This window comes from Zosterops lateralis (assembly GCF_965231275.1).
Source record: "Zosterops lateralis genome assembly, chromosome: 13".
Classification (NCBI taxonomy): Eukaryota; Metazoa; Chordata; class Aves; order Passeriformes; family Zosteropidae; genus Zosterops; species Zosterops lateralis.
Window position 1 is genome coordinate 17,466,374 of NC_139773.1, and position 13,052 is coordinate 17,479,425.

Here is a 13,052-nt window from a genome sequence, read left to right on the forward strand (position 1 = left end):
GTGCCTAAAAACTTTATATCATTGAAAAAACCCAACCACAACACCTAACCAAACCACTTTCTATACTCACCAATTGATTAAAATACAAATTCTTTAGGAAGGTGTTTCTTTTGTGGTTGGTTTTCCCAATGCAGCCAAAGAACTTCAATTCACCTTCATGGCTCACGCTCAATTTGCGTGCAATAAAAAAAAAATAACTCATCAATTTAACTCCATATCAGGTCATAGATGGTAAAAGATCAACACATTAACATATATAATTGCCAGATACAAACTATATTTATCCACTTTTACAACTAAAACATTCTGAGAATTAAAACAATGGCTTTCTGAGAAGGGAAACATGGGAATGACCACTTTTACTAACCAGGTGGGTACACAATCAGCCTCAAGCCTGTAAAATTAAATATAATTGGACTGCAATTGGACTTGCTGTATTTAAAAGATCAGGTTATGGGCTTCTGCATTCCTTGCTACATTCTATACACTGTTCTGAGATGTCTAAACTCTTTATAAAAGCTTATATAGTTATCGTAATCACTGACAAATAAGACTAGGACTTATCCAAAATTATCACACCATTCTACCTTTCCCACTCAGCTTATTATATCAGTTCAGAGATATTGCTGCAATTTAGACACTTCCAACTAGAAAAATACAGACCAAGAAATGCTGAACAATCCTATGTTCAGTGCAAACAAAGGAATTAATTAAAATAAACTAGTCAGCAAAGGCTAATTAGAAAAGGAGTGAAGAAATATAAGTACCTACCTACTCTGAAAATCATGAACTTGAGAAACTCTTGCTCAAGCACCTCACCTGTGGCATTTCCTGTATTTGAACTGAAAAAATTCCCAAGTTGTCTGGAGCTGCATCTCTGAACATGCCCAGGGGGATTTTTATCCTGACAGAAATGAGCAACTTTGAGCTCAGTTATGCTGGAGCTGCTAACATGAAGAGAAGCCAGGCATGTTGCTGCCCCGGACAACTCCAGGGTTAATCCTTACCTACAGTAACCGCAGGCATGAATGGAAAGTTTTCCATTCCTTGACATTCCCACCCACCCCTCTGCACTACAGCTGGCTTGATCTCAGGAAGAAACCACGGTGCAGCAAACACCCAGAATACTCAGGGCTCCTTCATGCCAGTGAAGAGGATCATTCCTTCCTACCTAAAATACTGCTGTCATCCTCAAGGAGTAAGACTGAGGTGCAAACCTCCCCGTCTGTGAATTCACACCATTTCAGTGGCACTGGAGAGCACTGGAACTGCCAGCTGAAGGATCCCATAAGCTACACACAGTTTTCTTCCTTTCCCAAATGCATCAATTCACCTGTTCAGGGCTAAAGACTCATCTAGAAGATGGCTACAGAGATTTGAAGGTCAGCAACCTGCTCCAGAGACTGCTCATCTTAGCTCAGGATATATTTTAATTTAACACAAAATTTCTATTCAAAGGGAAGAGAGCACTTACTTGTTCTCAGTCAGAACAGAGCACTTACCTTCAAGAGAAGATCCTAAAAGGAAAGCTGCTTCCCACAGTTCTGAAGAGGTCTGAGGTTTTTCCAGTGTTTCTGTTGTCAGTACTTTCCCAGTGTCTAACCCTTGGCAGATCATTACAAGCTGCAGGTTGAGCTGCCTTGGATCCTGCTCTGAACTCACTCCCCCAGGCAAACTCTCAGACACTTACTTTTCAGGTTATTCAAATTACATCTAATAAAATAGAGAAGTATAATAATTTAACATCTTCAATATCCGTCCCACTGCACTGGAGTCACGTCCTTTCTAATTCTCTTTCTGATTCCAGTTTATTAAATGTACATCCTATATTTCTAGGAAATGCATGATGGATACAAAAAATTCTGTTGGAATGTCGCTTCTGCATTACCTAAGCTTAATTAAAGATATAATGCTGAACTAAAGTTTTCCATAGACAATTTATGCTTTAATTTCACATCAACCTTTTCTTTTAATTAAAGGATTATAGAAATCTGAAGGTCCACTTTGAGCAATGCACCAATGCAGAACACACAGGATAAACAGAAAACTTCCCCCAACTATATTATTTAGCCCAACTTCTAAGCAGTCAAGTGTTGCATTAACTTTGCCCTGTAGTCCATAAACCATTACCAATCTGGCAATGAACTCAAGAATAGAATGACATTAAGTATAATTAACAACACTTTCATATATTTTTGAAATGTTTTCACATGAGTTGTTTATTATAAAATGTTGAATATCCAACAAACTAATCCTTATATACTGTACATTGACATACACATCATGAATGAGCTTAGGACCCTCAGGTCATGGATCCTATCCCTGGATGCAATTCCAGATTTTTAGGGTGCCAGCCAAATCCATGTTTACCCTGCCTGAGGTTAAATGCACTGACTAGTGCAAGAGGCACGAGTTTTAGACGTCATTAATCTCATGGAAATATTCCCTGGTGCACTTGTTAAAAACCCCACAAGAACACTTTGGATTATTGCAGATTCACAGATTTACTCATCTTCTCAACGTGGCTCAGCAGTTTCAACAACGCAGATGGATTATATGGGAAAAGATTCCTTCTCTGCAACCTAGAAACAGCCTCTTGCAGCTCTTCCAAACACTTTGTTGATTTGTAAAGCATTACTTTTAGGGGAGCAATGTCACTTGAAGGTGCCATACAAGTCCAACAGGATGATGTATGACACCCCTTCGGTTTCGGAGGCGACACTTCAGGTGCTGGTGCATTCCCATCATCACCTCTACAGCTGCAACCAGTTCCCCTCCTCCTCACCTCATCCTCATTGTCTGAAGGCAATTGTTTTGTGTTTACCAAGCACCCTTTTCCATCTGATTCCACCTCCGAGTCCCCTGAGCTGTCATAATTAACCAGGCTTTGAAGAGAGCCGAGCGGGGAAGCGCTATCAGCGCCGGCCAGTGAGTCAGAGCGGCTCCACTCCGCAGCCCCATTATCACCCTGCCGGGCTGTAAACACCGGGCACTTGTGAGAAGGAGCCAAAGACATCTCAGTCTGCGGTTCTGTTTCACAAACAGCGTTTTGCAAACTCTCCCCAGTCACGCAGCTTTGCTCTTCTCCGTGGGGTGGCTCGACAGAACAAACTGGGTGGGAAGTGCCGTGCCTGGTATCGAAATGGTTACAGACACCTACGAACTGATGCCACTCCTTCCCAAGGAGCTTTAGGTACCTGACCAAGTACTCCAGAAAGCAAGTTTCTGATGAAATCAAAAAATCTAGAAGTACTGTGGAATCGAAGGCAATCTTTTCCAGAAAAAATAGAAAGATACAATGTGGGTTATATCCACCTGCATGCACAAGGGACTTCCAGGATTCCTCCTCTTTCTGGCTCAGGTTATCAGCAGCATCACACTGTAACCTGAAAAGTAAGCCAGGAAATAATTCAGGGGAAGTTTACACTTTTTAAAAAAAGCAGCAATATCGAGAAGACGGATTCTTGGTATTTTTTTGATTTTGTGAAAAAGTAAGAACAAAAAGAAGTTTTTGTATCAGAGTGAGAAAGAAGGAAGGCAGGTGGGGCCAGGAGATCTGACAGCACAGGAAGCCAAGGCACTTAAAGGACACTCCTTAGGAAACCTGCTGCAATTAACAAAGTTACTTACAACACACAAACTGTACTTTAATATAAATATGAAACGGTCTTATTTTAATATTTTTGTTAACCTGAATTCAGACTAACTCAGTGTGTTACACACACTGGAAGAGGAGCCTACTTGTAGTTAAGTGTCTGAGAACTGTGTGTATTTAAGGTATTACCTGCACTATCTTCCCACTTGAAGCTCGAGGGCCTTGTGTAAGTCAAGATAACATCTTGTATGGTAATTTAAACAACAATGAAGCATTGTACATCCAGGACAAATCCATGAAGAACACTTTTCAGTTGTTAGTAATAACCATTTTTAGCAAGCAGCTGGAATTCCCATAGGGCCAATCCTTAAAAACTTTGCCAGGAGTACCTGAATTATTGAAGTTTAATTCCAATATCCAATTCTTGTCAAAGCTTCAGTGTTGTAAGGAAGCAATCTTGCTTTTTATCTGTCTAACCACTATTTTAGACATGAAGTTAATTATCCTGAACTACAGGATATGATAAATTATTTAGTAGGCAACTTTCACAACTCTCATATCCATCCAAAAAAAACCTTAAATTATCAGCTCTTACACCACACATTATTAGATCATCCTGAGGTTTGGGAAGTTTTAAATTATTAAAAAATAATCTCCCTTCCAACAAAAGCAACCAGTGGGAACATCACAATAACCTCACTAAAGCACAAACCTTCATAGTTCTGTCAGAAGAAAAAAAAAGTCCACTGACCTATCAAATTTTAAATAGATGAGTAACAAAGCTTTAGCAGCTTCCCACATGTCATCATCTTGCTCCATGAAAACCAAGGAGAGCCATTCACAGGGATGCACAACTGGGTGAGACTGTGGGGAAGGCTTTCCATGACTCCTCCAGAACACCAACAGCTGGGACATGGAACTCTCAAAGTCTCCTGAAAAAAAAAACAAGTAACCATGAACTTTGCTGTACATGTTTTATTGCCTAACAACACAGACTTTATTTTTTAAATTAACAGTGCATAAAAGTTCACAAATCCAGTTTTTTTCTTAGCTAAACTGATTTATCACAGCATCAAATTTTATAGATTAATTTTTGCCATTTCAGTGCAGTAGCTTACTCATAAAAATCACTTTGTATTCATTAGACAGAGAGACTCTCTGCTTTAGGTTAAAAAACTTATACCTTCAATACTAATGAGATACTACAGAACAGTTTTTGATGTAACACCCATTCAAAGTTTAGAACACAGGAATTTTTCCTGCAATATTGAAATAAATTTTATTTACTGCATCACTACGTGCTTTTCCTTAACATTTGACTTTAAGATTCATTTTTCCTTCTAGCAAATAATGGGAACATCAAATTATCTTTGTTATTAATTGTTACTCTTCAGACCGAAAATCCTCCCTATAAATCTCAAAATTGAAATTAATTAAAGTTAAGCCACTCTAATCCATGTTAATAGCAAGAAGATCAAGCAGCTTCCCGGAAGGGAAGTCAGCATAATAAAGCATTTAGGTGTTTGCTTTAAACACTTCCTGTAATGTCACTAAAACAAGGAAGTCTCATTCCTTTCAAATTGAAATTCCTCTTGACAGTTGGGGTGTTTGAACCTATTTAAAAAACTCATTTTTGTGTCATGACTCTGAAAAAGAAAAAGAGAATGTTTTTCTTTGAGAAAGAATTTTCATAGAGACATCTAAAATGGATATAGCCTACATTTTTTCTTTTCACTTGTTCTTATATAATCTCAGTCTCCAAACATTTTTCAGAAGGTGGATCACAAGTAAAATAATCTTTACAAATACTTAATCTTTAAGAATGCAACTGACATCACAAATACAACATCTTCCAAAAATCTGGAAAAAGTTTCACAAGTTGTCTTATGGAAGTTGTAGCTCTTTTGCACATATGAATTAAAAATTGATTTTAGGCTTGCTACCTAGCATAGAAATACAAAACGGAAAACAATATTTACATCTGGAACTTCTACTAAAATGCCTCAATGGTTTTCAAGTGCTGTAAAATTTCATCCTTGTTTAAAAAGAAATTACTTTTGGCCATATAATCAGTGAATACAGGAATGCCCATTCTCACTGGTGTCTGACTAGAAATGCTGCTTCTGAAGTGCTTTTCCATTTCTTTTTCCCATGAGGGCTGTAATCCAGGGATAGCACACTGCTTTGATCATAGAATCTGCACATCCACATTCAAAGAGCATCAGATGTGCATCAGGTGCTCTCAGTGGGAAAAGGGCAGTGGGAAGATGGGATTCCAGGAAGGTCTCTGGGGCAAAAAGCCTCACCCTAGTGCTCTCTTAGAGTGAAGAAGAAACACTCCTTGGCTTGAAGGTACAAACCTTGTACCTTCAATAACATAAATGCGTAATGGTGCCTAAAGTTCTACCTCCACCTTAGAAAAGGGAAGAGTGTTACCTGCAGTTCCTTTCAGTTCCCCACCCTAAATAGAGCAGATGCTTGTGCTATGGACTTTTTTCTTTTCCAGCTGAAGAAGTGCCTGGTGTTCTCAAGCTGGCTTAATGTTCGTAACAGGAAAAAAATTTCAATCCCAAATGCAGCTGTTTCAAGCCCAACATACTGCAGGGCTAAGGATTTAATAAAATGCAAGGAGACAACTAATTAGGCAGGACACAGCAAGGGCAGTTTCTTGGGTGGGTCTTCTCCTTCCTCCCTCCCACCACCACTAACTCAGCTGAAACTTATTTACAATCTTAATGAGCTATGACTACAAAAATCTGAAAGCTCTAAAACTCTTGCTGCTTAATGAACAAAATTTAAATGAACTGTTACCTTTGATTTCTGCCTCTGTTGTAGAGTTGTGAATCTTGAATTCCAGAGCTTTAAGCACAACCAGACTTAAGGCTCTGAGAACAGTTTGGTCAGAAGCACCTTGAGAATCATGTCCAGGAGCAGCTTCACTGCTTCCAAAGTAGCTGGACTTTCCACTGAGTGTGAGCTGATTAAGCCAAGTCAAATTCACAACCTGCAGGACAGCATTACTCAGTGCAAGCATGTCCTCACCCAAAGATGGAGTTTGTAAGAACAGTGATCCACTTTTAGCATCTTCTCTGGGCTTGTAAAGGACACATTTTTTAAGGAGCAAAATGAATTTCTTCTTGATTACATAAGGAATTGACGAGCTAATAATGTTGAGGATGTAAGAAACTTTCAAAAATAAAATTCTCTGGCACCTGAGTGGTAATTCCAGTTCAATCCTGGAAGCCAAAAGCGCTTCAAGCAGATCTATAAAACTGATCAGATTGTTTGTGGCTTCAGAATAAGGTGAAGTGTAGTGGTGACTGTCAAAATGATGGAGCAGGATGGCATTATAAAACCCCTCAAGCACGGCATCGAGAGGAGCCAACAGCTTCTTCACAAAACCTGCGGCAACGAGAGGCACGTTATTGACACAGATAAATCAGTAAATAAGAAATAAATCGGTGCTGTGACTACTTCCACAATATAAATACGTTCAAACCACTACATTTTAACAGCACTTCATCACCCCGTGTATAAGGAATGGAAGAGCTGCCCTGGAGCCGAACTATTCCCGAGGAATTCCGGGTGAGTTGCTCCTCCTGGCGGCACCCGGGTGTCGGTCCCGCGGCAGCAGGGCCGGTACCTGCTCTGGGCACGGGCGCGTCCTTCAGCGTCTCCTTGAGAATCGCTGCCACAGTCCACAGGCAAGCGGCCACCCCGGCATTCCCGGGGAATCCCAGCAGCGCGTTCAGGCTGAAGCTGAGCCACGGGACGTTTAAGGCGTCCTAAGAAAAGTAATTCAAAAAGCCAGTCACGTATGCGCTCAGTTGTTATGTAAATTACATTAAATCATAATACAATGATTTGAAGTTGTACGTTAAAAGGATTCAAATGTAGGCACAGACAAAACACAGGTAGAAACAATGTCTGTCCTGGGCCATTAATTAGGTTTTTAATTACAAACATGAAGCAACATGTGCATGCAATAGAAATTATCTGTAGGTTCCAAAAAGGGAAAGCCAAACCACCTACTGTCATGTGAGCTACCCAAAATCAGATAATTCTGTAGACAGACCAGATCTGAATTCATAATTCCCAGACAACTTGGCAAGAAAGATTACAAACATAATTATGAAATAAATCTGTGTTCAGGATGCTACTATGGAGATTGCAATACATATTCACTAAATACACAGCAAATTATAAAAAAACCCTCAAGTAAATGGGATATTCAAAAGGAAGATACAGCAAAGCATGTGATTAACTTCCAAGAAGGTATTATTTATTTTTATCTACTGCATCACACAAGAGATACCAAGAACTGTAGAAAATACTGATAGTTTAGATCATAGCTTTTTTAAAATATCTGTATTACAACCTTAAAGAGATTATTGTCACCTACACCCATTTTACCTTAAATGAGTTTCATAAAATTCCCAATTTTTATATATAAAGACACTCCATATTTCTGTTGCACATCAGATCTTCTTGCCTTCCATACTCCTCACAGGCTGCTCATCACACAGTTAATAAGGTTTCTCAGAAAATACAAATGCTATAAAAACTTGGTGTAGAGTCAAATGGAACAACCTGCAGGCACAGGTTCACTGAGATATTTTTTGAGCTGTGAAGTGATGCCACACTCACCTCTTCCTTCAGCTGGAAATACACAAGGGATGCTAAACTTTGTGAGGCCATGTGAGACAACAGCCGATCGTCACAACCCAGCAGCTGAATCTGGAGACAGGTAAAAAAGGAAAAAGATCTAAGGTACATCCCTTCTTATTTTTCCTCCTTTCTTAAAAAAAAAAAAAAAAAAAAAAAAATCAGAAGTTACCAGTTTTGAGTCAATTTTTGCCTCCTTCAGAAGAAGAACAAAGATTTCACAGTACTTCTGTCTCATGTGGAGCTCAATCTCCTGGGACTCTGCTTTGGCCACCATCATTTTGATCAAGGTGAGCTGGAGCAGCATCACCTCCCGTGGGCAGAATGAGGAGCTCATGTTTGCAAAGCTGTTGGATAAATCATCTGCTGCAGGGACAACATCTGACATATCAGTGTCCTGATGGTTCTCAACGCCACCAGCAGGAGAGGGCAGAGGCTTCTGATGACAGGATCCATCTCCTTCTGGTGGCTGCTCAACACACAGATTAATTAAAGAGGAATAATGATGGCTTTCCCTGGCCAGGGGAATGCCTGCCAGCACATCCTTATACATCTGCTGCAGGAGAGAGATCTTCATTATGAGATCATGTAATATTCCAGAATATTGTGTGTCTTCACTGATTGTTCACTTCCAAATCAGCTTCCAAGCTACTTGCATCCAGTAAGAGAAATAGAAGCACCACTGGGCATTTCTCTTCTAAGTCACCTATAAATAAAACATTTTGCTGTTACTTTGCAAGCAACCAGAAGATATAAAGGAACAACACATTTTTAGAGTTAATGCTACCATTATTAAATTTATTTTGAAAATGCAAATTCAGCTGCACGAAACTGTCACAGTGAGACATTAAAATGAAGAATTACCATGCTGGGAAGGAGTTCACAGTTCCAGTATTGTATTACCAGCACCAAAATTCATTGCTGGAATTAACAAACCCAAAGATGACTATTGTTAGGGGCTACTTCTAAAGATATGAGGACTTGGATTAAGTCTTTCTCTACGTTGCTAAAACTACTAGAATCTAAATTCTTTTGTGACAGATGCCTCAAAAAAAGGCATAAAATTTCAGCTGAAAATTTTCCTCTGAACTGGCAACATTCATTGCTAAAGACCTTCCCATCTATGTATCAATTCTACCTGAATTTGTCATCAGACCAAATATTTAAAATTACTACTTCTTTTTAGCAGAATATTAGAAAACGATGAAATTGTAAAAGTCAGTATATGAGGCTTTTTTTTTCCTAGCTTATAATCTTCACAAGTTTTAGAAACAATATCAAACATTGGAAATCACACCTTCGTTTTTACAACCTGATTTTTTCATTGTAACTGAAGTGTGTATTGATAAAATGGCTCCCCAAAGGCACAAAAGATTAGAGGTAGACCAAGATGTGCTACCCCAACTCATCACTTCTCCCACCATCAGGAAGCATTTCCTTCAGAAAAGCAGCTCAAATCTGAGAGCATGCAGTTGCCTGCAGGAATGATCTACAATTCCCTCTGGTGTGGTATTTTTAAAGACACATTCAGCAAGGGCTGACCTGAAAAACTCCAAAATGTTACAGCATGTTCCTCACCTGATAGCACCAAGAACCCTTCCCCCATCCTTTCCCATACTCCACATTTTGCTGGATGTTAAGAATAAATCTGGTATTTCAGGCAATAAATTTCCTCTCCATTTGCAGAATCTTTTCAGAATTCTACTTGAGGTGGAAATTTATGACCTGAAACCTCATAAAATTTCCTTCAGAAATCACTCTGAATATTTTATACAGCTATTGTTCCTATCCTTGAGTTTTATTTCTTCCTAAATGAATACCTAATAGAGTAAAATCATCTCAACACATTTACTTCTGTGTAGGAGATCAACTTGAATTATCACTTTATGTGGTAAATGGAGAGATCTCATGCACAAATTCACACAATCCAGCGTGGTGGTGAAGGCAGAAGAGAATCAGAACTTTTCTAGGACATCCACTATGAAATTTCACCTTCACTAACATGATATTGGGCTGTGCTTTCCTGGATCCTCCCATAAACATTCATGTTACACCATTAATTTGCAAACTCTACAAAAGCATCTCTAAGATATGTCTCACTCACACATGACAACAGATCACAAACACAAGTCACTGAAGGAAATGAAAAGTGAGGGGGTTTATTTTGAAGGCATTTACTTCAAAGAGGGAGAAAATATCAGACAAGGGCTAAATTTGTTTCAGACACAGCACGAGAGTGAAAAGCTCAAAGCTGAAGAGTAAAGAAAAGCAGTGACAAACTCCAACCTTTATTTGTATTATTTATCTGAGTTATTCATGACAACATCTAAAAACCAATTAAGGCAACACCTCACAGAGCCAGACTCCTGCATGAACAACAGGAAACAGCTCTAAAAACCTTAGATACAGAGTGATTAGGCAAAACACAGAAAACTATGAAAAAAGTAAGAAACCCAAATAAACGGGGTTTTATATATTATTTTCACAATGAATAATGATTTAAAATCAAACTCTAACATATGCCTCTTTACTTACATCTCCAAGTTACTGCGTGTCATTTTAAGTCATTTGTGTTAGTTAAAAAAAAAAAAAAAAGGTATCAATAATGTTCAAATTACAAATAAATTCTTCCCTGTGAGGGTGGGGCACAGGGTGTCCAGAGAAGCTGTGGCTGCCCCTGGATCCCTGAAAGTGTCCAAGACCAGGTTGGACAGGGCCTGGAGTAACCTGGGACAGTGGAAAGTGTCTCTGCACATGGCAGGGGTGGAATGAGATGAGCTTTAAGGCTCTTTTTGGGAGAAAAACTACATAAATCCCCAGCCTATTTTCATTAAAGAGTTAAATCTGATACAGCAAAATGAAATCTCAGTCCATGACTTCGGGTATGAATCTGAAGGCTCTGGATCTCCTTACAACAAAATGATTGTAGCATTTAAGGATAAAAATACCCTTTGGACTCCTTGTACCTGCAGCGACTTCGTAGGCTCATCTCTCAATAAAGAATAAGCTCCTGCTCAGTGCTGAAGTATACTGTAAACGCCTCTAAATTAGTTTCGTTTCCTTCCAGAGTTTGCAAACAGACCTAGCTGGGCAATCCCTGTTAACCGTGACACCTCAGCACGCCGGATGCTTTGGCTGCAATTCAGCCGAGCGCCTTCAGTCACCGCCGGCAGGGCAGACCCGGACTGGCCCCTCATGGCCATCGGGACCCCCGGCACAGGCGACACTCGGGGCTGACAGAGCGAGCTCGGAGCTGCCGCTTCTCCAGAGCCCGCACAGCCCCATCCTGAGGGCAGCCGAGGCCTCCTGTCCCTTCCACCAGCGCGGCTTCCCGGCCTGGCATCTGCACAGCGCAGAGACCCCCGCAGCCCCCAGACCCACCCGGCAACCCTTCCCTCACCCGCCCGTCCCTCAGTACCCTCAGGACTCTCCTCTCTGCCCTTCCCGGGCTCCCCCTCAGCGCCCCCCGGGTTCGCCCCTCAGCCCCTCCCGCCCCGGTGCGGTTAAACCACGCCCATATCGCAGAGCCCCGCCCCTAATGAGACGGCCCCGCCCCTAACGAGCTGGCCCCGCCTCTCTTGCTCCAGGCCCCGCCCCTCGCCCCCCCACACGCACGCCCGCGGCCCCGCTTAGTCACCCCGAGCGGCGGAAGGCACGGGCCCGTCCCCGCCCCGCTGCCCGGCAATGCTCGCCACTCACTCTCCCCCGGAGGACTGCGAGGCCCAAACTCCGCTCCGTCACAGCGCCGGAACCGCTACCACCGCCCCCTGTCGCAAAGACGTCCCCCCCCCCAATTCTTTCGCGGCTTTACGGCAGCGGGGAGGAGCCGCGGGGCGGGGCCGCCGTCAGCCCGGCGGCCAATGGGGCGCGGCGGCGGCGCGCGGGCGGGGGCGGGCCCGCCGTCAGCCCGGCGGCCAATGGCGGCGCGGCGGCGGCGCGCGGGCGGGGGCGGGGCCGGCGCGGCGGGCGGGGATTGGCCGCGGCGCGGGTCAGTCCCCGCCCGCCGACCCCGCCGCGAGCCGAGGGGGGCGGCCCGGAGCGAAGTGTCCCCGCTCGGCTCGGCCCCCCCCCCGACCCCCCGCCCGCCGCCGCCGCCAGCGCGGGGGGCGGCCGCGCCCGGGGCCCCCGGCCCGCCCCGCACCGGCACAAGGGTCACGCAGGTAACCCCGGCTGCCCCGGGGTCCCTCACGGCGCGGGGAGGGGGGTGCGCGACCCCATGGCCTCCCCTCGCCCACACCGGGCAGCCCCTCCGGCGGGTGCGGGGCCGTGAGGGGCGCCCCCGCCGCTCCCCCTGGGAAGGGGTGCGCAGCCCCCCGCCGCCCCTGCCCGCTCCCCCGGCGGGCTCCGGGCCGCCCCCGGGGCTGCCCGCGGAGGGGGGTCCCCGTCCCCGGCAGCCGGCGGCGCCCCGGGTGTCTCGGCGGCCGCCGGGCCTTGGGGCTGTGCGCCGGGGCTTGGCCGGCTTTTTGTGTGTGTGAGTGTGGTGTGTGTGTGTGTGCGGCTGACGGCTCCTGGAGCGTGAACTCCTGCGAGGGAGAGGTTTGGTTTCCCAGCAGCTCAGCTTTCTGGGTTACTTCCTGTCCCATTCTTTAGCACTTATCTTTACTTCCATTCCCTGGAGGAGCTGCCTTGACAGGGCAGCGGTCCTGCCGTGATTATGCCTTAAACTCCTTGGTATCCTGAGAGAGTGTCCTCCTTTTCCAGGAGAGATCCTGATTTTGATGAATAACCTCTTTCCTTCCAAATTTGTGAAGGCTCTTCCTATTTTGCCCGGCTATTGCTTTTGTATTAACCA

The 13,052-nt window shown here is 43.5% G+C and overlaps 2 protein-coding genes across 9 annotated transcripts in view; one reads left to right on the plus strand and one right to left on the minus strand.

Moving 5' to 3' along the window:
- Nucleotides 1–2,217: 2,217 nt before the first annotated feature.
- On the minus strand, nt 2,218–12,067 carry LINS1 (lines homolog 1). Of its 2 annotated transcripts, none has more exons than XM_083870862.1 (7): nt 11,960–12,067; nt 8,433–8,966; nt 8,243–8,332; nt 7,239–7,380; nt 6,407–6,997; nt 4,347–4,527; nt 2,218–3,386 (listed from the first exon to the last, which is right to left on the minus strand). In XM_083870862.1, the coding sequence occupies exons 2-7, from the start codon at nt 8,835–8,837 to the stop codon at nt 2,486–2,488; spliced, it is 2,310 nt and encodes a 769-aa protein (XP_083726988.1). In that variant the 5' UTR covers nt 8,838–8,966; nt 11,960–12,067; the 3' UTR covers nt 2,218–2,485. The 2 variants fall into 2 exon arrangements, with proteins under 2 accessions (XP_083726988.1, XP_083726989.1); XM_083870863.1 differs by having other exon boundaries at nt 11,898–11,969.
- A 296-nt stretch (nt 12,068–12,363) lies between these two features.
- Nucleotides 12,364–13,052, plus strand: part of ASB7 (ankyrin repeat and SOCS box containing 7) — a 28,793-nt gene continuing 28,104 nt past the window's right edge. For all 7 annotated transcript variants that reach the window (XR_014591048.1, XM_083870776.1, XM_083870775.1 and 4 more), the window contains exon 1: nt 12,364–12,420. The gene's annotated coding sequence lies outside the window, so the exon portion shown is untranslated. The remainder of the gene's footprint in view (nt 12,421–13,052) is intronic.